We start from the raw sequence: 24,760 nt of genomic DNA on the forward strand, positions 1-24,760 counted from the left end.
TTTCCTAGAAATTCTAGCAATAATTTCCATATTAGAATGCCCTAGTCTTCTGTGCCATGTCTATGTATTGTTTTCAAAAGATGCAAGACAAGTAACATTTTGAAATATAAGTTCTTCAAGCATAAGAGTATATACATTTCTATCTCTAGTAGCAATAAATTCAGTTTTATTTTTATTTGAAGTCCTAACAATGCATTTATCATTTTTGAAAAGCACTTCATTACCATTATCACATAGTTGACTTATGCTAAGCAGGTTATGTCTAAGTCCATCAACAAGCAATATATTTTTAATGGAAATACTTTTAAATTTGATTGTATCTTCACCAATGATTTTTTCTTTAGCGTTGTCTCCAAATGCTACCGTTCCTTGATCTTCCATGTTGAGAGTAGAGAATTTGGAGGGATCAAATGTCATATGCCTTGAGTATCCACTGTCGAGGTACCATTTATCCAAAGTGGAGTTGCTACTCAAGCATACCTCCTTAGGTGAGTCATCCTCTTAAATTCCCATGAGACAAATGTGAGAAACTTCATCATCGCTTTCTTCTCTTTCGGATGAGCAACTAAGCCCGTCATATGTTGCACTGAAGCTCTTCTTCTTGTCGAGCTTCTTAAGGGGAGAATCGGATCTTACATGTCTAAGCTTGTAGTACCAGAAACATCTTAATTCATCCTTGTCATCTTTCTCTTCTTCTTTTTCTTTTCTTGAACTCTCCTCTTTTTGGAAGTCTCTCTTGTTTGTTCTTGTAAACTTCTTGAACTTTCTTGTGATGAGGGAGATATCCTCTCTCATAGCCTTCAGACTCTCCTTCTTATTCTGACTTCCACTCCCTTCTTCTTGAATCTTGAAGGCAATACTCTTCTTCTTTGTATCTTCTTTTGGGGCCTCTTGCTCTTCCGTCTCCTTTTTCTTCATCTTCAACTCAAATGTAATGAGGGAGCCGATAAGTTCATCCAACTTCATGGTTTTCACTTTATTGGGTTCTTCAATGGTGGTTCTCTTGGGATCCCATGTCTTAGGGAGTGATCGACGAATCTTGTTGATCATTTCTTCGTTTGAGAAGACTTTACCTAGACTTTCAAACTCATTCATAATGTTAGTGAATCTAGTATACATTTCGGTGACAGACTCACTGGGTTTCATTTTAAAGGCCTCTAGATCACTTAAGAGTAGATTAATTTTGGTCTTTTTCACTTGCGCAGTTCCCTCATGGGTTACCTCAAGCATATCCCAAATCTCTTTTGTGGTCTTAAGGGTGGAAACCCTATTAAACTCATTCGTAGATAGAGCACAAATGAGGGAATTCATGGCCTTGTAATTCAAAGTGAATTCGGCTTTTTCAGTGTCTTTCCAAGTCTCACTATCGGTGATAGGTTCGGTATACCCCTTTTCAATAATCCCCTAAATGCCAAATTCTTGGCCGTTGAGATACATCTTCATCCGGGCCTTCCAACAACTATAGTTGGCACCTTTGAAGTATGGTGGCCTAGATGAGGATTGACTCTCATGATATTGGGTGGAGGATGAGGTTGCCACGGATCTTTTCTCTTTTAAATTTCAATAAAAATAAAAAATAAAATCTCTAGTAAGAGCCTTTAGCTCTGATACCAATTGAAATCCCAAAGGGCAACCCAAGAGGGGGTGAATTGGGTTATTTAAAACTTTCTTCTAAATAACTACAAAGAGTGTGAGATTTAAACCTAGAGTATGCTAACCCTTATTCAAGATAAAATTTTAAGTTAAGGAAAGAAATTACCAAATACTAAGGAGAGGAGGATAAAGAGAAAAGAAACCACACGGCAATTTTATAGTGGTTCGGTCATAAACGGACCTACTCCACTACCCAAGTACTTGGCCTTTTCCTTGGGATTTTTCTTCACTACAATAAGATTCCACTCGCCAAATCGTCGGGCTTTTACAAATAACTCTGTCTCCAAGGGAACAAACTGCCTCCAAAGAATCTACCATCTACGCGCACCGCCTCAAAGGGTACAACTCTTCTTTGCAAATACAAGAAAGGAAAAGAAGATTGAAATGCAAGTGTGACAACCCAAGAGTGGGGGTGAATTGGCTAATTAAAAATTCTTGGCTTAATTAGTTGGATTATTAAAATTAATTTACTAATTAAACATCATTGAGTCTAGCCCTTGTTCAAATAATCAGAATGATGAATTAGGGTTTAAACATTCCAATCATGTGCATTTACTAACCCTTGTTCAAATTATAACATAAATATAATTTAGGATTAGAGTTTACCAATCACCATAGAGAAGGAGAGAAGAGGAAACACATCACAATGAACACGCCAAGATTTATAGTGGTTCGGTCTATCAACAAGACCTACTCCACTCTTCCAAGTTTGGCACCTTGGGTACTCCACTAATGATGAACGAACGCCTTCTCCACCTCCGAGGGGACAAACCCTCTTCGCCCCGGATTCTCCTTTCTTAACGGGACGAATCTAAGACCCTCTACAATAAAGCTTCTCCTTAAGGCCGAAGCGAAAATCCTCTTCTAGATTCACCTTTCTTACCGGGCCGAATCGAAGACCCTCAATACAACTCCAAGATTCGCCTTTCTTAACGGACCGAATCGGAGACCCTCAATACTTACAAGGACAGGACAATAAATGAAAAACTCTCAAAGCCAATAGGCAGATTACAACTTTGTAGCTCATAAAAACTCTCCAAAAGATAAGCAAATGAAAGCCCCATGAAAATCCTCTTGTTGAATGTAATCACAAATCAAGGCAAGAAGAGAAGAAAACTAAGAACCTTTAGATTTAAAAGTATTGGCTCAATAGATTTCAAAATGAAGCTCCAAAAGGTTGCTTAGTTGGTCTAGGATAGGGTATAAATAGCCCAACAAAAAATATGATCGTTTGGGAGCAAAACCGTAAAAAAACGGAGTTGAAGAAGTCAAACTGCGCAAGCCCCAACGGCTACTTTTCGATACGGTCGCGGTCGACCGAGGTGTCGCAGTCGCCCGCCCTATCGAGCGCTCTCTTTTTATTTTCAAATTTCAAATCGGTGCGGTCGACCAGGTCATGGCGGTCGCCCGGCGAGAGCAACCTGGACTTTTATATTTTTGTTCAGTTCTCTATCCGCGGTAGCCCGGCCCGACCATGATGGAGTGTTTCTGGATTTTCAGGAACACCTCTGGGTAGCCCGTGATGCCCCGGTCGACCGGCCCACTATGTTTTGACAGGTGCTGGATTTCCAGCCACCTTGTCGCAGTCGCCGAGGGAACCTCGGTCGACCGGCCCTGTTTGAAAATCCATTTTAACTTATAAAAATCAAGGGCTTTGGGCCATGGTCTTTGGGCTTTTGTCCAAGGTTTTCAAACATATTTTAGGGAGTGTGAATGGTTTCTAAAATATATCAAATTTGTTTTATGAAACCATTTTGAAAACCTTTGAAAGTGTAAATATACATTTAAAACAAGAGGACTCCAAATACAATCTAAAATGATAAAATCTTGAGTCTTCTTGGATTGCTTCGATCCTCCACACTTTCTTGGACATCTCCGACTTGCGAGTGAACTCTTCGACTTGCTTTGGCTCTTGTGACTTCCTCCATTCTTTGAATCATGTTGAATGGTACATGAGGATGCCACCAATGCTAGTTCATCTCCAATCTTCACTGGCACTTTGCTAGGCAACTTGTGGGATCTTTGACTCGAGCTCTTTTACTTGAACATCTTCCAAGGATGATGTCTCCAATGTAGGTGTAAGGTCTTTGGTTCCTTTGTATCTTAACCCTCAAGCCATGTGTTGTGTTGAGTTGTGTAATGGTGATATGACATGTCAAGTTCCTGTCTGAGACACAACACTCAAAGACAACATATTAGTCCATAAAGACTAATCAATTTTTATTTGCTAGCATCAAAACAAGAAGGTAATGGTGAATGATTGAACCCATGGGAACCCTTGGGCTTACATTCTCCCCATTTTTTATGATGGCAAACAAAACTGATTAGGGAGGTAGGAGATATCAAAAGAATATACATAGAAGCATTTAATGATATAACAGTAGAGCATAGCTCCCCCTCACTATATGCCCAAGTATAATATAACAATATAAAGATAATATGCTTATAGCCTATGGACTGCCTAATCAATTTCCAAAATTCTCCCCTTTTTGGCAGCAGCAAAAAGGAAAGGTTTTAACAATTAAAGTGCAAGATATAGTGCCATGACTACTCCCCCAATCTACATATCATGGATATTAGATGATAAAAGTTAAATATGCATGATAAGAACACTAAAAATAGAGATGCAATGTGACAGTATGTGTAGACACCTCCATTTCGCTACACTTTAAAAAATGAATAATTTGGTTGGTCTGGATCAAATTCCAAGTTAGTATTCTGCATTAGGGTAGGCATCCTTGCAATTTGGGGTAAATTTCATTTCATTTTAGGTGTTCTGAAGTTGATTCGTGATCTTGAAGGTCTCTAGGGAATCCATTGGTCTCTGGAAGATGAGAATTCAAGTTTCCAATCAAGTAAGAAAACCTGCTATTTTTGGAATTTCTCAGGGTTTTCCCTATTTTCATCAATTTTTGCACATCGGGGGTAATTTGGTCATTTCCAATGTGTTTCATTTAATCTCTAGAGTGTCTCTAAGGAGTCATGAATTATTTCGTGAATTTTTGAAAAGCCTGCTAAATTTAGAATTTCTTAGGGGTTTCACTCGATATGAAAATTTTGTGTTGAGGGCATTTTGGGCATTTTCAGGGGATTCCAAATGATCATATCAGATATCACCCATCAAAAGAAGCAAACTTAAAAACTTTCTATTTTTTAAGTTTGACCATGAAGACTTTCTATTTTTAACTTTTCCCTATGAGGGCAATCCGATTTGAGGTCATTTTCGTCGTTTTTTGGTGTTTTGATCGAATAAGGGTATTTTGGTCTGAAAATTTATTTTTTCAAAAGAAGATGGCTCGATATGTGCTTAGGGGTGCACCATAAAGGTTATATGGGCTAGGTTCATTTTATAAAAGATTGGATTTAATAAGGTTTTATAGAAATTTTAATGAAAAAACCCGAAAACATGCATAAAAAGCCCAACTGGATGAAGGCCCATGTGGATTCACCCATGTGGGTCCATATGGTTGGGCGCCCCACATGGGGAGGCCACATGCAAAAACGTCTAACATGGGATGAGTTGGTTGGTGGCATCATATTTGTTTTGAAAAAAATAATAAAGAGAAAAAAAAAGGAAGAAGTTATAATTAGAAAGGGCTAATATGATCAGATTACTAAAATTGCCATAACTTTTTACCTATTTCTTTAAAGAATTTATAATTATACTTATATCGAACGGCTCAAAAAGATCTACAACTTTCTAGTTTAAGACTTTTCTTAATTCTACTCCTAAATAGTTCAAAAATGAGCTCTAACGTTGGGCAGTCTTTTTTGGATGGGAATCTTTCATATATATGTTATTTCCATTGTGTGAGAGCTTCTAGAAGAGTCTTAAAAGATCTACCTTATGCAAAATAGTATGCCTTGGCTAGCAAGGAATCACATTTAGAATCCAAATTAATTTGGAAACTAAGAAAAAATGAAGCTTAGTGTGTAAATCAGGAAACTAACTAAAAAATGACTCTACACAATGAAAACAACATATCCTTTGCAAACCTTAATCCTTTTCTATATAAACAACATCACCCAAACCCAAAATCCCTCTTGAAATTCGTGCAACACTCCTCTCTTTTCAAAAAAATTCGTCCCAAACTATTTGGGCTATAATTCATCGCTTTCAAGTGGGCTCTATTGAAGCATACTTGGATATCTTCTTCTCATCTTCAACATATTTCAATTTGGGGTTATAATTCTTCGATCTTCGGGTTTTCTAAGGCGTATTAAGGGCTGGTCACAGCGTATATCTTGGATTACCAGTCTAAAGACAAGAAAAAGCGATCAACGGTTAGTATTCGTCTCCCATGAAAACCAGGAACTATAAAAAGTATGATGGGTTAGGTTTTTAGATTTTCTTTCATAAATTATGCATATGGATGTATTTTTGGATAAAATTTTGGCATGGTCTAATATGAATCATATTATTTTTAAATCCAGATTTTTGCTGGAAAATTAATTTTCTATGATTTAAAAATTAATTTTCTTTCAAAGCACTTTCTATGTGAGTTTAAATCCGATATTCAAAGCAAGTGGTGTGAATCAATAGTTTTCTTCAAATCTGATTCTTTCTGAATTAAAACATAATTAAAAATTTCTGAAAACCTGAATTTTCAGCCAAGATTGGCTCGTTTTGATGCCGATATCGCTCTTCGAGCAATTGCCCCAAAAAGAGTGATTTTTCCATAAAAAATCAAATCTATAGAAACGCAAGTCAGAATTGGCTAAACTTTTGGCTCCAGTAGTTTTTTACTATGTTCAGATCACTCAAAAAGTTTCATGATTTTTAGAATTTATTTAATATGATTTTTAATTGATTTAAGGTTTTCTTTAATTCGAATAAATATTAAATAAATTTGAAAAATCACGAAAATTTTCAGAATAATATATTATAAATATTTAAGAGTTTTTGTGAAAGAAAATTTTGAAAAATCAATTTACTATATTGTTTTAAAATCACAACTTCGTTTTGCGCATAAAGTTGCTATTTTTCCAATAAAATTTGATTTTTCGATTACATTCTGATATTCTAAAGCTAAAATTTAGAAAAAAAATAATATGATTCATATTTGATCTTTTGTGAAGTTTTCATGATTTTAGGATTAGAATGGATATGTGTTTTTGGTTTATCTTTCAAAATTGCCAAATTTTTTCTGATTTTTAATTGGCAGTAAATCATAATAAAAATCGATGAAATTTTTATAATAGTCATATGATATTAATATGCTGTTACTGTAAAATGTTAGATTGAATTGGAATAGGATTTATATATGTTGCTTTGTAAATTTACTACCTGGTCGGATTTAGAAAAAACCTTATAAAAGATTTATATTAATTCCAAATATCATAAAAATTTCTAGAATGTCATATTTTATCATTATTGAATTTATATGAAAGTTTTAGTCAAATTGGAATAGAATTGGTCTGTGTTGCTTTGAAAATCACAATCTGGTCTGAAATTGATACGTCCGTTAAAAATCCAATTTAAATCCAAAAGTCACAAAATTTTCAGAACATCTTAATTTCAAAATGTCATCTAATCCTTAAGGCACTTAAACAGAAACCTTAAAAGTCTACAACTTTCTTTGAAAATTTGCTTTTCTAGGTCTTTTAGGTGCATGGGTTGCACTCATAATCGTTTACCAATTGCGATCTATCTTGTACGGTTTAAGTATCTAAGTTATAATATGTTGTTGACTCTGAGGTCGTTGTCCACGGAAATCCTGAGAACATGCCAGGCAAACCAAGAGGGGGTGAATTGGCTAATTAAATTTTTTTGGCTTAATTAGTCGGATTATTAAAATTAATTTACTAATTAAACACCAATGAGTCTAGCCCTTGTTCAAATAAGCATAATTATGAAATTAGGGTTTAGACATTCCAATCATGTGCGTTTACTAACCCTTGTTCAAATTAAAACATAAAAATAAGTTAGGATTAGAGTTTTCCAATCACCATAGAGAATGAGAGAAGAGGAAACACATCACAATGAGAACACCAAGATCTATAGTGGTTCGATCTATCAACAAGACCTACTCCACTCTTCCAAGTTTGGCTCCTTGGGTACTCCACTAATGATGAACGCTTTACAAACTCCTTCTCCACCTCAGAGGGGACAAACCCTCTTTACTTCGGATTCTCCTTTCTTAAAGGCCCGAATCGAAGACCCTCTACAATCAAGCTTCTCCTTAAGGCCGAAGCAAAAACCCTCTTCTAGATTCACCTTTTTTACCGGGCCGAATCGAAGACCCATAATACAACTCCATGATTCGCCTTTCTTGACGGGCCGAATCGGAGACCCTCAATACATAGAAGAACAATAAATGAAAAACTCTCAAAGCCTCTTAATAGGCGGATTACAACGTTGTAGCTCACAAAAACTCTCCAAAAGATAAGCAAATGAAAGCCCTATGGAGGTCCTCTTGTTGAATGTAAATCACAAATCAAGGCACGAAGAGGAGAAAACTAAGAACCTTTAGATTTAAAAGTTTTGGCTCAATAGATTTGAAAATGAAGCTCCAAAAGGTTGCTTAGTTGGTCTAGGATAGGGTATAAATAGCCCAACAAGAAATATGACCGTTTGGGGGCAAAACCGTAAAAAACAGAGTTGAAAAGTCAAACTGCGCAAGCCCCAACAGCTACTTTTCGATACCGTCGCGGTCAACCGAGGTTTTGCAGTCGCCCGCCCTATCGAGCGCTCTCTTTTTATTTTCAAATTTCAAATCGGTGCAGTCGACCGGATCATGGCGATCGACCGGCGAGAGCAACCTGGACTTTTATATTTTTGTCCAGTTCACTATCCGCGATCACCCAGCCCTATGGCGGTCGACCGGCCCGACCATGATGGAGTGTTTACCTCAGCGGTCGCCCGGGATGCCCCGGTCGACCGATCCGCTATGTTTCAGCAGGTGATGGATTTCCAACCACCTTGTCGTGGTCGCCCGGCCCTGTTTGAAAATCCATTTTAACTTACAAAAATCAAGGGCTTTAGGCTATGATCTTTGGGCTTTTGTCCATGTTTTCAAACATATTTTGGGGAGTGTGAATGGTTTCTAAAATATATCAAATTTATTTTATGAAACCATTTTGAAAACCTTTGAAAGTGCAAATATACATTTAAAACAAGAGGACTCCAAGTACAATATAAAAAGATAAAACCATGAGTCTTCTTGGATTGCTTGGCTCATCCACAGTTTCTTGGACATCTCTGACTTGCGAGTGAACTCTTCAACTTGCTTTGCCTCTTATGACTTCCTCCATTCTTTGAATCATGTTGAATGGTACATGAGGATGCCACCAATGCTAGTTCATCTCCAAGCTTCACTGACACTTTGCTAGGCAACTTATGGGATCTTTGACTCAAGCTCTTTTACTTAAACATCTTCCAAGGATGATGTCTCCAATGTAGGTGCAAGGTTTTTGGTTCCTTTGAATCTTGATCCTCAAGCCATGTGTTGTGTTGATTTGTGTAATGGCGATATGAAATGTCAAGTTCATGTCTGAGACACAACACTCAAAGACAGCACATTAGTCCATAAAGACTAATCAATTTAGATTTGCTAGCATCAAAATAAGAAGGCTTTGTGAATGATTGAACCCATGGGAACCCTTGGGCTTACAAAGATGAAAGCTCACAAGCCTCTAGATAGGCAAGTACAAAATACTCAATGCTCTCAATCACTCCTAATGATTGCAAATCAATGCCCTATGGAGTGCCTCTTGACAAGAAGTAAATGCAAGAATGAATGCTTCAAGAGGAAGAATAAAAATCCTTTTGATTTCAAGAGAGAAAGCTCTTAGGTTTGCAAAATGATTGTTCAAAAGGTTTGGAAGGTCTTGAATGAGGTATAAATAGCCTAAGTATTTTTATGACCGTTTGGGGGCAATATGGTAAATATTTGGCCAAGAAAAAGTTAGTCACGTAAGCCCCAACGGCTAGTTTTCCAGACCGGAGAGGTCGATCGAGGTACGACGGTCGCCCGCCCTTATCGGGCGCTCTTTTTTATTTTCAAATTTAAAACTGTCGCAGTCGACCGGGGTTGTCACGGTCGCCCGCCGAGGGCTTCCTGTTTATTTTAAATCTTCATTCAAAATCTATCCGCGGTCGACCGAGCCAGTTACGGTTGACCGCCAAGACCTTCCTGGATTGCTCCCAAAAATTCAAGAGCATATCCACGGTCGACCGGGGTTGCCTCGGTCAACCGGCCCGCTTTTGAAAAGTGATTGCTGGGATTCCAGCAATCCTTCCGCGGTCGCCCGAGGGACCCCGGTCGACCGGCACTGTCTTAAAAACTTACTTTTGCAATTAAAAGCTTAGGGTCTTGGGCCAAGGTCTTTGGTCTTTTGTCCTATATTTTCAAACATGTTTATAAGATTGTCAAAAAGTATTTTGAAGAGTTTTGAAAATATAAATCCATGCAAATGACTTCATGTCAAGAGGACTCTATTACACACTACATGAACCTTGAGTCTTCTTGTGTCTTCTAGGCACATGCATGAGATGTTCACTTGGAAGAGTCTTCTATCTTGCTTTTGTGCATGTGATTTCCTTGAGTCATCAATGCTTGTAGGATGACCACTAAGGCTTGACTTGCTCCAAGTTGAGCTCTTCTTCTCTTTGCTTCTAGTGATAACTTCAATGATTCATGTCTTGATCATAACACTAAAGCAACCATTAGTAATTTACCATCAATTGGGGTTTGTTGATTATCAAAATATGAATGGGTTGCACCCTTGGGCTTACACAGTGGCTAGTGGAGCAGAGGCGGAGGTGACTCACATTGGTACTGCGAACTTAGTCATTTCTTCAATTAAAATATTAACTCTGAAAAATGTTAGAGTAGTTCTTGCTATTCAAAAGAACTTAATTTCCATTAGTCTTTTAGACAATGCTGGCATGTGTTCATCTTTTTGGGTGGTAAAGTAAATTTAAGCATTAACTCTTATTGTTTTGGCTATGCATTCTTGATCAATGGTATGTATAGATTGAGTTTAGCAAATGATACAATTAGTCAAGTTAGTTAAACTGTACTTGATCCTAAGTTGTTACACAATGGATCGGGACATGTGAACTATAGAAAACTAGTCCAACTTGCTAAAACTTATAATATACCTTTAGATACATCGATTAAATTTGACAGATGTTGAGTGCCTGCACAAACCAAGATATCTAGAAAACCTTTTCATTCGGTTTCTAGAAGCACACAACTTCTTGAGCTAATACATTCTGACCTCTGTGATTTTAAAAGTTTTACTACTAGAGGTGGTTGGAAGTATTTAATCACTTTTATAGACGATTTTTCTAGATATTGTCATATTTATCTCATAAAATCAAAAGATGATGCTTTTGATAAATTTAAAATTTTTAAGAATCGTGTTGAAAATCAATTGAACTTGAAAATTAAGAGATTTAGCAGTGATAGAGGAGGAGAACACATTCTAACAGAGCTCAAGGAATTATGTGCCTCTCAGGGCATAATACCTGAAACTACTGCTCATTACTCTTCTCAATCTAATGGCATAGCTGAACGTAAGAACGGGATGTTAACTGAAATGTTAAACTCTATGTTATTGACAGCTGGCATGCCTGCTAGCTATTGGGGAGAAGAAGTTTTAATTGCAAATCACATCCTGAATAGAGTACCAAACTCTAAGTTGACCTCTACTCCTTACGAGTTATGGCATAAACATCATTGTAGATATAGCACTCTTAAGACTTGAGGTTGTATTGCTTATGTGAGAATACAAGACCCTCGGAGACCTAAGGTAGGACCTAGAACCAACACTTGTGTTTATCTAGGTGGTGCAGAAGATAGTGTTACTAATTGGTTTTTGGATCTATCTACCAATATGGTTATAGAATCTAGAGATGCAGTATTCTTTGAGAATAAATTTCTCAGAAATCATGGTTTGACCATATCAGGCGATACTTAGATGGTTATAGAATCGCATGTAGAGTATGAACAGAATATTTTTGACACCTGTCCTACTATGATTTCTAAATCAGAACCTTTAAGAGTTTCTACAATAGATAGAGTACTCAAGAATTTTGGTGAGAACTTTGTGACCTACCATTTAGAAAATGATCCATCATCCTATAAGGAAGCGATGAGGTCTAGGGACTCTTTGTTATGGGCGGAAGCCATTGATGATGAAATGAGCTATCTGTTACAAAATCAAACTTGGTAGCTAGTCGATTTGCCAAATAGGGCTAAGACTGTGGGCTGTAAATGGATTTTAAAGAAGAAACTTAATCCAGACGGATCCATAGCTCGGGATAAAGCACGTTTAGTAGCTAAGAGCTATACACAAGTAAGTATGATAGACTCTTTGATGTTTACTCACTGGTCTATCATTTGTCTACGATAAGAATTCTTCTTACTATGGCATCTATTGAGCAGTATGTTGTGCATCAAATGGACGTAAAGACGACTTTCCTTAATGGAGATCTCACAGAGGAAATCTACATGAACCAACCTGAAGGGTTTGTCATGGAAACAAATCTAGGTATGGTCTTAAACAAGCTCCTAAAATGTGGTATCAGAAATTCATCAAGGTAGTAAAGAGCTTGGATTTTCAGACCAGTTACTCAGATAAATGCCTTTACTTTCGTTCTGTGTCAAATAAGGTTGCGATTATTTGCTTGTATGCAGACGACATGTTGATTCTTGGTTCCGAACTCTCTGTAGTGAGTGACGTGAAATCAATGATGGTTAAAGAATTCGACATGAAAGATCTTGGTGTGGTAAACACCATTCTTGGTATGAAAGTAAGTTTCGATAGGCAAGGGATCACTCTTAGCCAAGCTCATTATATTGAGAAACTACTTTCTACATGGAGATACAGTGAGTGTAAACCGATTGAGACACCATTTGATTATACCTAAAAGCTGAGACCTAATGAAGGAGTTAGCATGAATCAGTTGGATTATTCTAAACTGATTGGTAGTCTCATGTATGCGATGAGTTGTACTAGACCAGACATAGCCTTTACAGTTGACATGCTGCGTCGTTTGATTAGTAATCCTGGCCATGAGCACTGGGATGCCCTTATGAGGCTGATGAGATACCTTAAGGGTACTCAAGGTTATGCCTTATGTTATAATGGCCATCCTCCTATCCTGAAAGGATATTCTGATGCATCATGGGGCTCACAATTAGGAGATAGTAAATCTACAGTGGTTATGTATTTACACTGGGTGGAGCCGTTGTTGTATGGAAGTTAAAGAGACAGACTTATATTGCTCTGTCATCTATGGAATCAGAACTTTATGCTCTAGCTTCTGCAAGCTATGAAGCAGAGTAGATAAGGAATTTGATCATGGACATTCCATTGACCCGTTTAAAGATTAACTCTTTAAGTTTGTTATGTGATAATCAAGCTACAATTACGATTGTGAAAAACTCACTCTTTAATGATAAGAGGAGACATGTCGGGCTGAAACATGCCACGCTAAATTATCTTATAGAACAAGGTATTATCACTTTGGTTGATGTGAGATCGAAGGATAATATGGCCGATGCTTTTACGAAGGGACAAAATAAAGATCGAATACTCAAAACTGTGGGGGAGATGGGGTTAAAGACTGTAAACATGTGTTAACCTACATCTATGTTATTTTGAATTTTTTGAATTCCCTTTCTTGGCCAAGATAAGCACTTGATATGTTTCAATGATGTTTACAGTTGTCTTTATGTCATTCCACATTTGATGACATGTCCTTCTTGGGAAGGTTGTTTCATTCCAAACTTGATGATACAACTTAACTCAATTTGGATATGATGGCTATAACATTCCAAATGGAAACATGAAATGGTTCTTTGGAAAAGAAACTATTTAGGTCTTGTTCTTGTATTGAAACTTGACAATGATGCTTATTGATATTTGTTTGCCATTATGAAATTATACTAAGTTCTTTTGGAAGAACTAGATACTTTAGTACACAAATGATTGGATTCATTTTTATGAAATTATAGAGCTTGTCTCGATTTGGTTTTTGATGAAGATGAGTTACTTGATGAGTGAATCCTTATAGAGCAGTGGGGACTATTATATTCTTTTCAGTTGAATAAATAGTTCACTTACATATAAAACTGCATTTGTTTGAGTTTAGATTATTTCTAAAACTCTTGGTTATTATTAAAAGTATTCTTGTTTTCAGTTGAATTACAGATATTTTTTGATATGGTGATATGGATGATTCAATATTTTGTTTGGACATCACATTATCTATCTATTGGATTGTGCTATATGTATGACAGAGGAGGAGACTGTTGGGTATATAATATAACACATATATGTTCTAATATAAGCCCAATAAGATAATGGACCGGTATAGTGGGCCTACATGCGCTAGAGTCCATTAACCAGTCAACCCTAGTATATTTCTATATATAGGGGCTGGAGGCAACAAACTTGGTATTCCAAACTAGATACCTTGGGTGTAATGCTTCAATCAACCTCTTGCTTGATCTAACATTTCTTATCCTAATTCAATGGGGGTTTTGATACCTTTTTACCCTAATTTAATGGGGTTTTTTTTTTATGCTTGTGTTTCATGATCCAGTAATTTTAATGCCCTTTTTTTAGTTTGCAGATCCAAAAAACAACTTCAAAATTTTTTTAGCGGGCTTTACCAAATCCAATAAACCATTTTAATAGGGTTTTTCAATGCTTGTGTTTAATGATCATATCTGAATTGCAATCTAGAACTCTCCACTGCCACCGGTGAGGAGCAAAACCAAAAAAGGCATAGAGGTTCACTTTGGCCTGAAATTCTTCCAGAGCAAACAGTATTAAACAAATTCCTATGATGGGTGTGCACCAAATCATAAAAAAGAAAAATCCAGGAAACTAAATTCTTGAAAAAAGTTTATGAGAAAATTATACTTTCCGTAATTTTGGTTTCCAAATATCCAAACATGCCCTAAACCTAACTTCCTTTTTGTAGAAATGAAGAAATATGAAAGGACGAAATAAATGAGAGGAAACACATGATTCTTTAGCTTTGCAATGCTTCAAACTCTACATTTTTTATCCATGACATGACTCCGTTTGATAATCATCCTACAAGGAAGAAATAAGCTTGGAAGGAAAATAGCATAAGCCTAATCTCCTGCAAAAGTCTTAAAACCAGTAAAGTTGGTATTTCTGTCCTCAAAATATTAACCCAAGTTAGTTTGAGTTATCATGTCATGTTAAAGTGATGGACCGTCATCAGATGGGGTCTACCTTGTACACATTGAAAAGTCAAGGGGTGTAGCTGATGTCTTTGGAGCTATAGGGTCATAGTTAAATGTGCCAGGAAGTTCGACGGGGCGGGGAGGGGGGAGGGTGTGGGTGTGTGTGTGTAACTGTATTTTTCCCTAATTCACCTGTTCCATGTCCACCGAATCATCAACAACCAATTACGGAAGTTTGATAATGAGAGGAGTGGCAATGTCAAATGCCAATGTCAAAACAAGAAGTGCTCGGATGTCATCTTCCTTTCCCCAAACCACGAGTTCTAAAATTGTGGAGTAGCTTTGACATGGAAAGGGATGGGTGAGAAGAACAAGATAAATTTAGGTAAGGTCGAATTATTCTATACTTTGTCTGATAGCAGCACTCTCCCCTTTAATCCTCATCCATTGGGTTTTCCATCAAACCCAAATGATATGATTATGGCTTTCTTGAATCAGCAAGCTTGCCTCACCACTTTTTCCTTCCTCTCATCCCATCCACACCCTCATCCCCTCCACCATCCCAACAACCCGCCTTCAATCCGTTTCATTCGCTCGCCTTATCTCTTTCCACGCCTCACCAGATCCAACCGCTTTTCTCCTCCGAAATCAGCATCCCTTGTTGGATCCTCCGTATCCAGTGAGGGAAATGGCAGTACAAATGTTAGCACTGGTTTACTACAGAGATTACGAAATGGCTTTGTTCTCCTCGGCTCCCTTTTGCCTGGTGGAAGCTGGTGGAGACTTCCCCATCATTTTGTCAAAGAAGAAGAAGAAGGGAATACAAGGAAGGCCGTGACTGTTCCGTTTGCCCTAAGACGAATGTGGGAGCTTGTTGCTAATGATAGATGGGTTATTTTCGCCGCATTCGCTTCCCTGACTCTTGCAGCGGTATATATCTTCTTTAACCCTTGTGTCTGGTTCTTTCTCGATTGTTCTTTCTTTCCTATCTTATTCGTTACAGTTTGCAATTTTTTAGAAACTGGCATTATACAAGTTTGACATTAATCTTGATGTCGATTGAGAATTGGAGACAGATTTTGGTTCGAAGACTGTGATAGACTGTTGTAACTGTGATTGAGTTCCTGAGAGGGCATTAATTCTAATTGAAATTTTAGTGTAAATGTGTTATATGTGGTATCATTTCATCTTGGGAATAATTCAACCAAGAACCACCAAACATAGAAGAAAAAATTCACAGGCCAGCTAGTAATGCCTTGCCTTCTTCCTCATTGGAGTCCAACCTTCCAATGGGGCTCAAAAACTCCCATAAGCTCCCATAAGGATATTCTGTGTTAGACCACACCTGTGATTGTCAACAGCAAACCCAAACCCCACTTGATGTTCATTATTACCACAACTATCCAAGAGTGATGAAAATTCCAGATCTGGAGTTTTAGGGTTCTGAACTTCTGATCTATATTTGGGTCACAATCTATCCCATAAAGGGATTGTTAACCAGTTGAAAGATTCAAGACAAGTTCCTTTTATCATTGAAAAAAAAGATTCAAGATGAGGAAGATGTGAAAGAGAAGCAGACGAAATAAACTTGTACAATGATGGTCCCACTAATCCTCTTACACATCTTATGTCTACTATTTGTATGTCCTGGGATATTGCTTTGAATTGCAAGTCTTTTCATTGGAAACAATTTTGAAGATGGCTACAGACATATCTTGCATTTTATAATTTGGAAATGTGAAAATGAGAATATACATATTAAGTTTTTGCGTAGTTTGACCTTTGACTAACATTCTCAATGAGTATTTCCTTTTTCTTTGGCCTTCTAAATTGTATTCAGTTTTTGCAGCTATCGGAGATCTCTATACCACATTTTTTGGCAGCCTCTATTTTCTCTGCACAGAGTGGTGAAACCATAGTGTTTCATAGAAATACGAGGATCTTGGTTTTGCTGTGTTTTGCTTCTGGGATATGCAGGTGAAAATCTTATATGGTCAAAGTTCCTCTCTTTAGTAAGCTACAAGTGTTTCAAATACACTTTCTTCATCTCATATTTTGTAGCAATCCAAAATCAAGATATAAGTCATCATTTTCTCTACTTGTATAGAATCCGTTCCAGGTTGTATATCTCAAAAGGGCACTGGAGTCATTTTCTTTTGATCCGACATATCTTCCTACATAATAGCCTCTCATAGAATCACATACAGTTGCTATTATTGAAAATTATCCGATCTTCCACGCTTCAACATTTTCACCAAAACATCTAAGTTTCAGTCCAAGACAAAATTTTCTTTAATCTTTCCCTGGTATGTGGTAAAAGAAACCAAAATTATTTTTACTTCTGTCAGAAATTTTATAGTATTCTGTTCTTCAATATTTTTCCATTGAGCTTTGTAAGAACCTGTGTCATACTGAAATTGCTATCAAATTACTGCAGGATATGTCGAAGATCTTCCAGCTTATGTTGACAATCAAATGCCATTTTTTTTCCTTCACCAAAATAATTTGCCCTTTCACTGTGAACTGAAAAAAACTAAATGGATAAATAATATTCCATTTGAAGAATCACAGAATTCTCCTCACTCATCACTCAATTCATTGGCATATGAGCTGTAAATCAAATTGCAATAAAATCTCTATCTTTTAATGGTTAAAGTGGGAAAAGATAATACGTTAACCAATTTTATACCCGCAAAATACCACATCAGTGGAGAGTAAGACAGTAAAATAAAGTAAAACAAGCCAGATATATAATAATACTCCCCCTCAAACTTGGCCGAGAGGTATACTGAATATCTAACTTCTCCCATAATGTTGCATGACAAGCCTCAGGAAGACTAGAGATATCAGCAAGCTGTCCAAATGAAAATGCTGTTTCTGAAATGATTTTAAAAAATCTCTTTAATTGAAGCCATGAACTGTAGAACCTATTGATTGACCACTGATCATTTTTGTTGAATAAGTGATTCTTGACAGTGTTAAAAAAGAAGACAATTTATTTCGCACTTTTGTTCCGATGGTCTATGAGTTTGATGGATGAGTCTTAGATCTTATCTCTTTGATATTTCTGTACATGTCCAATGGGAAAATCTTGAACTAAGTTTAAATAATAAGAATCCATTTGCTCCCATTATATTCCCTTCTTGTGCATATATCCTGTGTACTTATTAAATATAACTGCCTGCAGGATTTAGACTATCAATGTTATGTTTATTTGTTAAGCAACATCTGTTGGTACTTGAGATATCATGACAGTGGTTCTGACTGCATACCCTGTTTGTGTGCCGTTCAGTGGTTTACGGGGTTGCTGCTTTGGCATTGCAAATATGATCCTGGTGTGGCCCTCCACCCTTTTGATTTTTTTTCCGTTACCTTTTTAATCATTCTTTGCAAGTTGTCAGCATAGAATAGACTGTGTTGCATAATTGATATTTCTTTCAACCTTTTCAGGTTAAACGTATGAGGGAAATGTTATATTCAGCTCTTCTCTTTCAGGTTTATCCATGTATAAAAAAAAGTTATCTTTTAACTTATTTTTTAACCATTAAACTTTCGTGCAATCTATTTCTATCTTGATTTATTGTTGTGAATATATATCTTTGGTATCATCTTATGCAGGATATATCCTTCTTCGACACAGAAACTGTTGGTGACTTGACGAGTAGGCTTGGTTCAGATTGTCAGCAAGTATCTCGTGTTATTGGAAATGATCTTAACTTGATTGCACGAAATATCCTTCAGGTGGCATTTCTCTCCAAATTATTTTGTTTTTTGTCCAAAGCTTTCATCCACACGGGGCTGTAACTTTCGTCAGCCGTTTTCAGGGGACAGGTGCATTGATTTACTTGCTTACCTTATCCTGGCCTCTTGCACTGTCTACGTTGGTGATATGCTCTGCCTTGTCCACAATCATGTTCTTTTATGGCCAGTAAGATTACCTTATGCATATTTGATATGCCTACCCTTTTGCAAGTCTTAAATTTCATCCTTGTACAACATATTATCACTAATTACTATGAGGTGATCTGCTTGTAGTTCGTTTTCCATTTACTTTGGACAAATTTGCGTAAAACCATTTTTATGAGTTCCTACATGACAAGTGAACTTATGAATTGTTTGCCTTAGGTTGTCATTAGTGATTTGAATTAAGCCCTTAAGCCACTTATGGAATTCTCCACTAAACATTTATGTAGATGTTTCGTCGCAATCTTATAGACCTGTCGAAATGATCTAGTTTAGATAGGCCCCATATGGTTATGGCTTTTTTTTTTTTTTTGAAACTTGTTGCAAACCTGATTCTTTACCATGGGTACCTTCCCTGTTTGATTTTCCCATAGAAAGGCATTGCATGTCAGGATATAAGTTGTTAGTAGCTTAGGTTCAATAGAGATAATTTGGAATTCTACCAATATGCATTAACTGTTCCACATGGACTTCAGGAAATTCACATAGAAACATTTTGTAACTCCCCCAAAGAAAACCTAATTCAATTTCTAAGTCAAAACAACTTTATATACTTATTACTTGTTCCTTAGATAATTAAAGAACCTCTTTTCTAGACTTAAAACTATAGAATTTCCCGGAACAAGTCTTGCTGCCGAACAACCATATTCAATATGGCAACATGGGACTTAAAAGGTTTCCCAAACACATTCCTCTGTTGTCAACTCTTGATTCCAAACTAATCTTAGCCTTTAAACTCAACTAATAAAACCTTCCCTAGATCTAATTGGACTCTTTAAACTAAAATTAGAAATTAAAATAATCGAACTGATGCTCTTTGCAACTTTTTGTTGCTGATCTAATCACTGAACTTTGAGCCACCTTTTGAGGCCCAAAATGGTTATATCTTTCAAAAGCAATGGAAATAGTAGTCTCAGGCTTCAAATATATCTTTGGCAAGGTTTTTTTTTTTGGTTTGTTTTTTTGAATGGCATCTCTGGCAAGGTTTTAAATTTCAGTTTCGGTTTCGGTTTCGGTTTTGGTAGGCACGAATATTGAAACATTTCGGTTTCGGTGGAAATCTTGTAAAATCACGGAAATGTATGGAAGCATATGCAAATGATGAAATTTTTTAACCTTTTAAAAAACATATGCAAATGATGAAATTTTAAGATGAAAATTTGTAAAATGCTAGAATAAGCACAAATACATACTCAGAAGCTATCACATAAGTAAGAAATCCATCCATAATGGCTTAATCACATCGAACACCTAGTGACATGCGTTGTCGCACATGTCTGGAACAGTAAAGTCAATAAAGAAGTACAACGTAATGAAGTATAAGAGAGTACAATGACCCGTCTCCCATCTAAGGATCCCAACTTTATGTCAGTACCACATAGAGTTACGAGGTATTATTGGTCCCATGCCGATCTGACATCCTATGCATAAATTTACTGTGCAGTTCAATGATGTTGCCTACTGAATATCATTCTGTACATTGATGAAATGAAATGCAAATAGTAACATCTTTTTATTTTTTTCGTTCCGATCATTTCAGTTGAATTTTGGAAAGTTCGGTTGAATTTTGAAAATTTTAGTCAAATTTCAGGAATTTCGGTTGAATTTTAGAAATTTCGGTCAAAATTTCAGGGAAATTATGATGTAAAAGGAAATCATGTAGATTTCGTTTCGGTGGGGATGGAAATGGAAATATTGTGGTCATTTTAGGGAAATTTAAAACCATGATCTTTGGAAGTAGGTTGCTTGATGGAAATTCAAGCAGAAAGTTGCCAACTCTAGAAGATCTATATATCCAGTTGCTCAACTAGGATTTTGCACTACATCAGTTCCTTCTAGTTGGAGTGAACTCAATGTCAAGTTTAATTCCTTGAATTCTTTTATCTTCGTTTTATCTAGCTTCAAAAACAATTTTTGTGAAAATCCATTCCACTAAATTAGATAGTTTGAATAGAGTTCCACTCCATTTTTCACCGATTTTCTATTAAGACCTTTAACACTTTTCGCTCATGGATCTTAATTCTTAATCAAAGGCAGGACCTCGTTCTCAATGCTCACACAATCTTCATCAAAATTCATACTCTTAAAAGATCCTTCAGATCTTCATAAAGAATTGAACTTTTCATGGAATAGAATTTTTTTCCCGTCCCATCCTATATTGGATATTTCTTGAACCAATGTGAGCTCTTTAACACTGTCAAGATGAATTTTGTGAAACTCTTCCATAATACTCTATTCATCTGAGTCAAAAGATTGGACAATTTCGCAATCAATAGTTTTCAGCTCCACATTTCGTGAATGAAAATGGCCACTTTACGATTGTTTCATGACTAGTATTACCGGGGTCACTACCTCTCTATTGACCCATGATCTGGATCACATGACCCAAAGCATGATTCATTTGTGACCTGGATTGAACAAATGGTGATCGGTCGCATGGCCCCAAACATGGTTCGTTTGCAACCTGGACCACTGAAAATGACGACCTGCAAAAGAGAGAGAGAGATGCATGTCAACATATGTTGAGAGAGAGAGAGAGAGAGAGAGAGAGAGAGAGCATACCTTAAATGGAAGAGCTGCTTTCGCCTTTTGAGAGAGAGATCAACAGTGGCTTTCCCCTCTAATTACTCAGTTTACAATTTACATGCGGATATCATGATTCCTCTAATGTCTTATGTTCTTGAAATTTTGGCATTTTCTTTATTGTTCAAGATCACCAAACTTGTCGATTGATTATGATTTCTTATTCTTTCCTCATAAAGTTCACTTCATTTGACATTTTTTCACTAGTTTCCAATCCCCATAACCTTGATGGTTTTGGATTTTGAGAATCGATTTTAATTCCAAATCACACACACACACACACACACACACACAGAGAGAGAGAGAGAGAGAGAGAGAGAGAGAGAGAGAGAGAGAGAGAGAGAGAGAGAGAGAGAGAGAGAGAGAGAGAGAGAGTACCAGAGCAACCCAAACTAGCACTCCAAATCAAACTGCAGCCCCAAATAGCAAACCAAGTAAGCCTACTCTCATCGTACCGGGTACCGGGCTACCATCGTATCCCGTACCTGTTCCCGTACCACATTCCAAGTAACATTGTTCATGACCACGGGCTTAAAAAACATCACCGCAATCAACAGCTTGAAAATTTCTCGCATAACACCCTCTTTTTGCGAATTATCACAAGAAGTATAGATGTGAAATGGTTTCATAGTTCTTTGGCACGATTGTTGTCATTGCACTCTAGAAACCATGCATGCTTCATCGTTCAATCTCATGCAAAAAAATAAAATAAAAACCATGCATGCTTCAATCTCATGTGATTTGCACAAATTGTAACTTGATATCCCTCATCTCTTCGTACCTACATGCTTCAGAACTTGAAATGCCCTCAGCAACTGGTCTAGGCTTGGCCTAGCCTTGTTTATGTGGGTGCTTCTTAAGGAATCAAATTTCGGTATCCACACAAGTCGACAACTGTTAGCTGAAATCGATACATGTTGATGGGAGTTTAAAACCTTGTCGATTATATAGGGGTAATGTGATTCTTTTACCCACTCGTGTAAAATATCCTTTCTATATGCAAAATGCAAATGAGAATTTACATTTCAATTCGACGTTACACTGCCATTTTGAAAGATGTGCAATCTGCAATATCTTGTTTATCTCTACAACTTTAAAAAATGATATTGGGACTGCATGGGGCAAATTTATTGAAGGATATGCAGTTTTATTTGTGTTTGCAACTACCATCTATTATAGCATTATTTACCATATCATTTTCTTGTATGTCTTTAGTCTATTGGTTGAATGCATTGAAATATTTAACATGACCCCTGATTTATTGGATAGGTACCAGAAGAGAGCAGCAAAGTTAACCCAAGAATTCAGTGCTTCTGCCAATGAAGTAACACTGGGTTTCACATTATGTTGTAGTTTTTCATACGAAAATGGTGTCTTATGGATGAATTCTAGATTATGATGGATTTGTTCTTTCTTATAAATTCAGGTTGCTCAAGAGTCATTTTCATTGATGAAGACCATCCGAGTTTATGGAACGGAGAAGCAAGAACTTAAAAGGCAATGATTGCTACTGCTTGAACCTTTTGGTAGATAAATTACAAAAAACACATAAACAAGCAAGCATGTGTTTATATACATATATGTTTTTACTTGTGTCTCCATCTCTCCATGTACCTTCCTGTGTGTATATATATATATATATATATGAGAAAAGTGTAGCTACACACTCGTGTAGCTAACTTAGCTACACTGCCGGCTTAAAATACAGTGGGCCCCACATTGTTTGGGTGATGCAAACCATTCATTTGATGGGCCTTCACATAGATAGGGTGTGCCCAAAAAATCAGCTCCATAGGATCATCCCAATCCTACGATTTGTGGAGGCAAAAATGGACGTGTAAAAACCTTCACAAATCTGTCCATTTTTGCCTCCACAGTTTGTAGGGTTGGGATGATCCTTTGGAACTGATCTTTTGGGCACACCCTATCAATGTGAGGGCCTATCAAATGAATGGTTTGGATCACCCAAACAATGTGGGCCCACTGTATTTTAAGCCGGCGGTGTAGCTAAGTTAGCTACACGAGTGTGTAGCTTCACTTTCGTCATATATATATATATATATATATATATGAGAAAAGTGTAGCTACACATACGTGTAGCTAACTTAGCTACACCGACGGCTTAAAATACAGTGGGCCCCACATTATTTGGGTGATCCAAACCATTCATTTGATGGGCCCTCACATAGATAGGGTGTGCCCAAAAAATCAGCTCCATAGGATCATCCCAACCCTACGATTTGTGGAGGCAAAAATGGACGTGTAAAAACCTTCACAAATCTGTCCATTTTTGCCTCCACAGTTTGAAAGGTTGAGATCATCCAATGGAGCTGATTTTTTGGGCACACCCTATCAATGTGAGGTCCTATCAAATGAATGGTTTGGATCACCCAATTAATGTGGGCCCACTGTATTTTAAGCCATCGGTGTAGCTAAGTTAGCTACACGTATGTGTAGCTTCACTTAACTCTATATATATATATATATATATATATATATATATATATATATATATATATATATATATATATATATGCTACCTTCACTCCCTTGTTTGATAATGGCATCCTCACTTTATTAAACACTTTTTTATTTATTTTTGTTAGTACCTTTTTTAGGAATTTAAAACCATTACAGCTAGCTAGAGAAGTGTAAAGAGAGGAGTGCACTTATTAAAGGAAAAGGAATTTGGGTATCATTGCCTAGACACACACACACGGCCCTATATATAGGGATTGCCTTGGCAATTTCGTAAAAAGCCATTTTGCGGCTCACTTTTGTAGGAAAGAGCAGCTACCTCAGATGATTTAAATGAATTAGACAATGTCTGCTACGAGGTGACTGTGCTCTCTTCAAAAAGTGAGCCGCGAAATGACTTTCGTGGGAAACAATCCCCCCCCCCCCCCCCCCCCCCCACACACACACACATATATATATATATATATTAGGAAATGGTTTGTGAGCAGCTTCTCAGATAAGCTTATCTGAGCAAGAGCTCACAAACACATGTGGCCCCACATTTTTTTTTTTTTGGGGGGGGGGGTTCATTTGGAAGCCCCTTCCATGGATAAGTGTACCAAAAATCAGATCAATAGGATCATTCTAACCCAATCAAAGGTGGGGGGGAAATGGACAGACACTGTTTCTGCCCATTTTTTCCCTCCACAAATGGCAGGGTTAGGATGATCCTATAGAGCTGATTTTTGGGACACACCTTATCCATGGAAGGGCCTTCCAAATGAATGCTTTGGATTCCCCAAAAAATGTCCCCCCCCCACCCACACACACATGGTTCTGCTCAGATAAGCTTATCTGAGCAGCTGCTCACAAACCATTTCCTCTCTCTCTCTCTCTCTCTCTCTCTCTCTACACACACACACACACAC

The 24,760-nt window shown here is 37.0% G+C and overlaps 1 protein-coding gene across 3 annotated transcripts in view; it reads left to right on the top strand.

Annotated features, from left to right (window-relative positions):
- Positions 1–14,987: 14,987 nt before the first annotated feature.
- The window catches only part of LOC143860473 (ABC transporter B family member 26, chloroplastic-like), a 53,966-nt gene continuing 44,193 nt past the window's right edge, over positions 14,988–24,760 (top strand). For 2 of the 3 annotated variants that reach the window (XM_077371138.1, XM_077371139.1), the window contains exons 1-8: positions 14,988–15,758; positions 16,678–16,805; positions 18,121–18,163; positions 18,279–18,323; positions 18,447–18,569; positions 18,653–18,756; positions 22,644–22,698; positions 22,801–22,871. In XM_077371138.1, coding sequence (XP_077227253.1) covers positions 15,186–15,758; positions 16,678–16,805; positions 18,121–18,163; positions 18,279–18,323; positions 18,447–18,569; positions 18,653–18,756; positions 22,644–22,698; positions 22,801–22,871 — 1,142 coding nt within the window. In that variant the 5' untranslated portion in view covers positions 14,988–15,185. The remainder of the gene's footprint in view (positions 15,759–16,677; positions 16,806–18,120; positions 18,164–18,278; positions 18,324–18,446; positions 18,570–18,652; positions 18,757–22,643; positions 22,699–22,800; positions 22,872–24,760) is intronic. The other variant, XM_077371137.1, reaches the window with a different exon arrangement.

Source organism: Tasmannia lanceolata, unplaced genomic scaffold (genome assembly GCF_043159265.1).
Source record: "Tasmannia lanceolata isolate RefF3 unplaced genomic scaffold, GAP_Taslan_0.1 ptg000037l, whole genome shotgun sequence".
NCBI classification, from domain to species: Eukaryota; Viridiplantae; Streptophyta; class Magnoliopsida; order Canellales; family Winteraceae; genus Tasmannia; species Tasmannia lanceolata.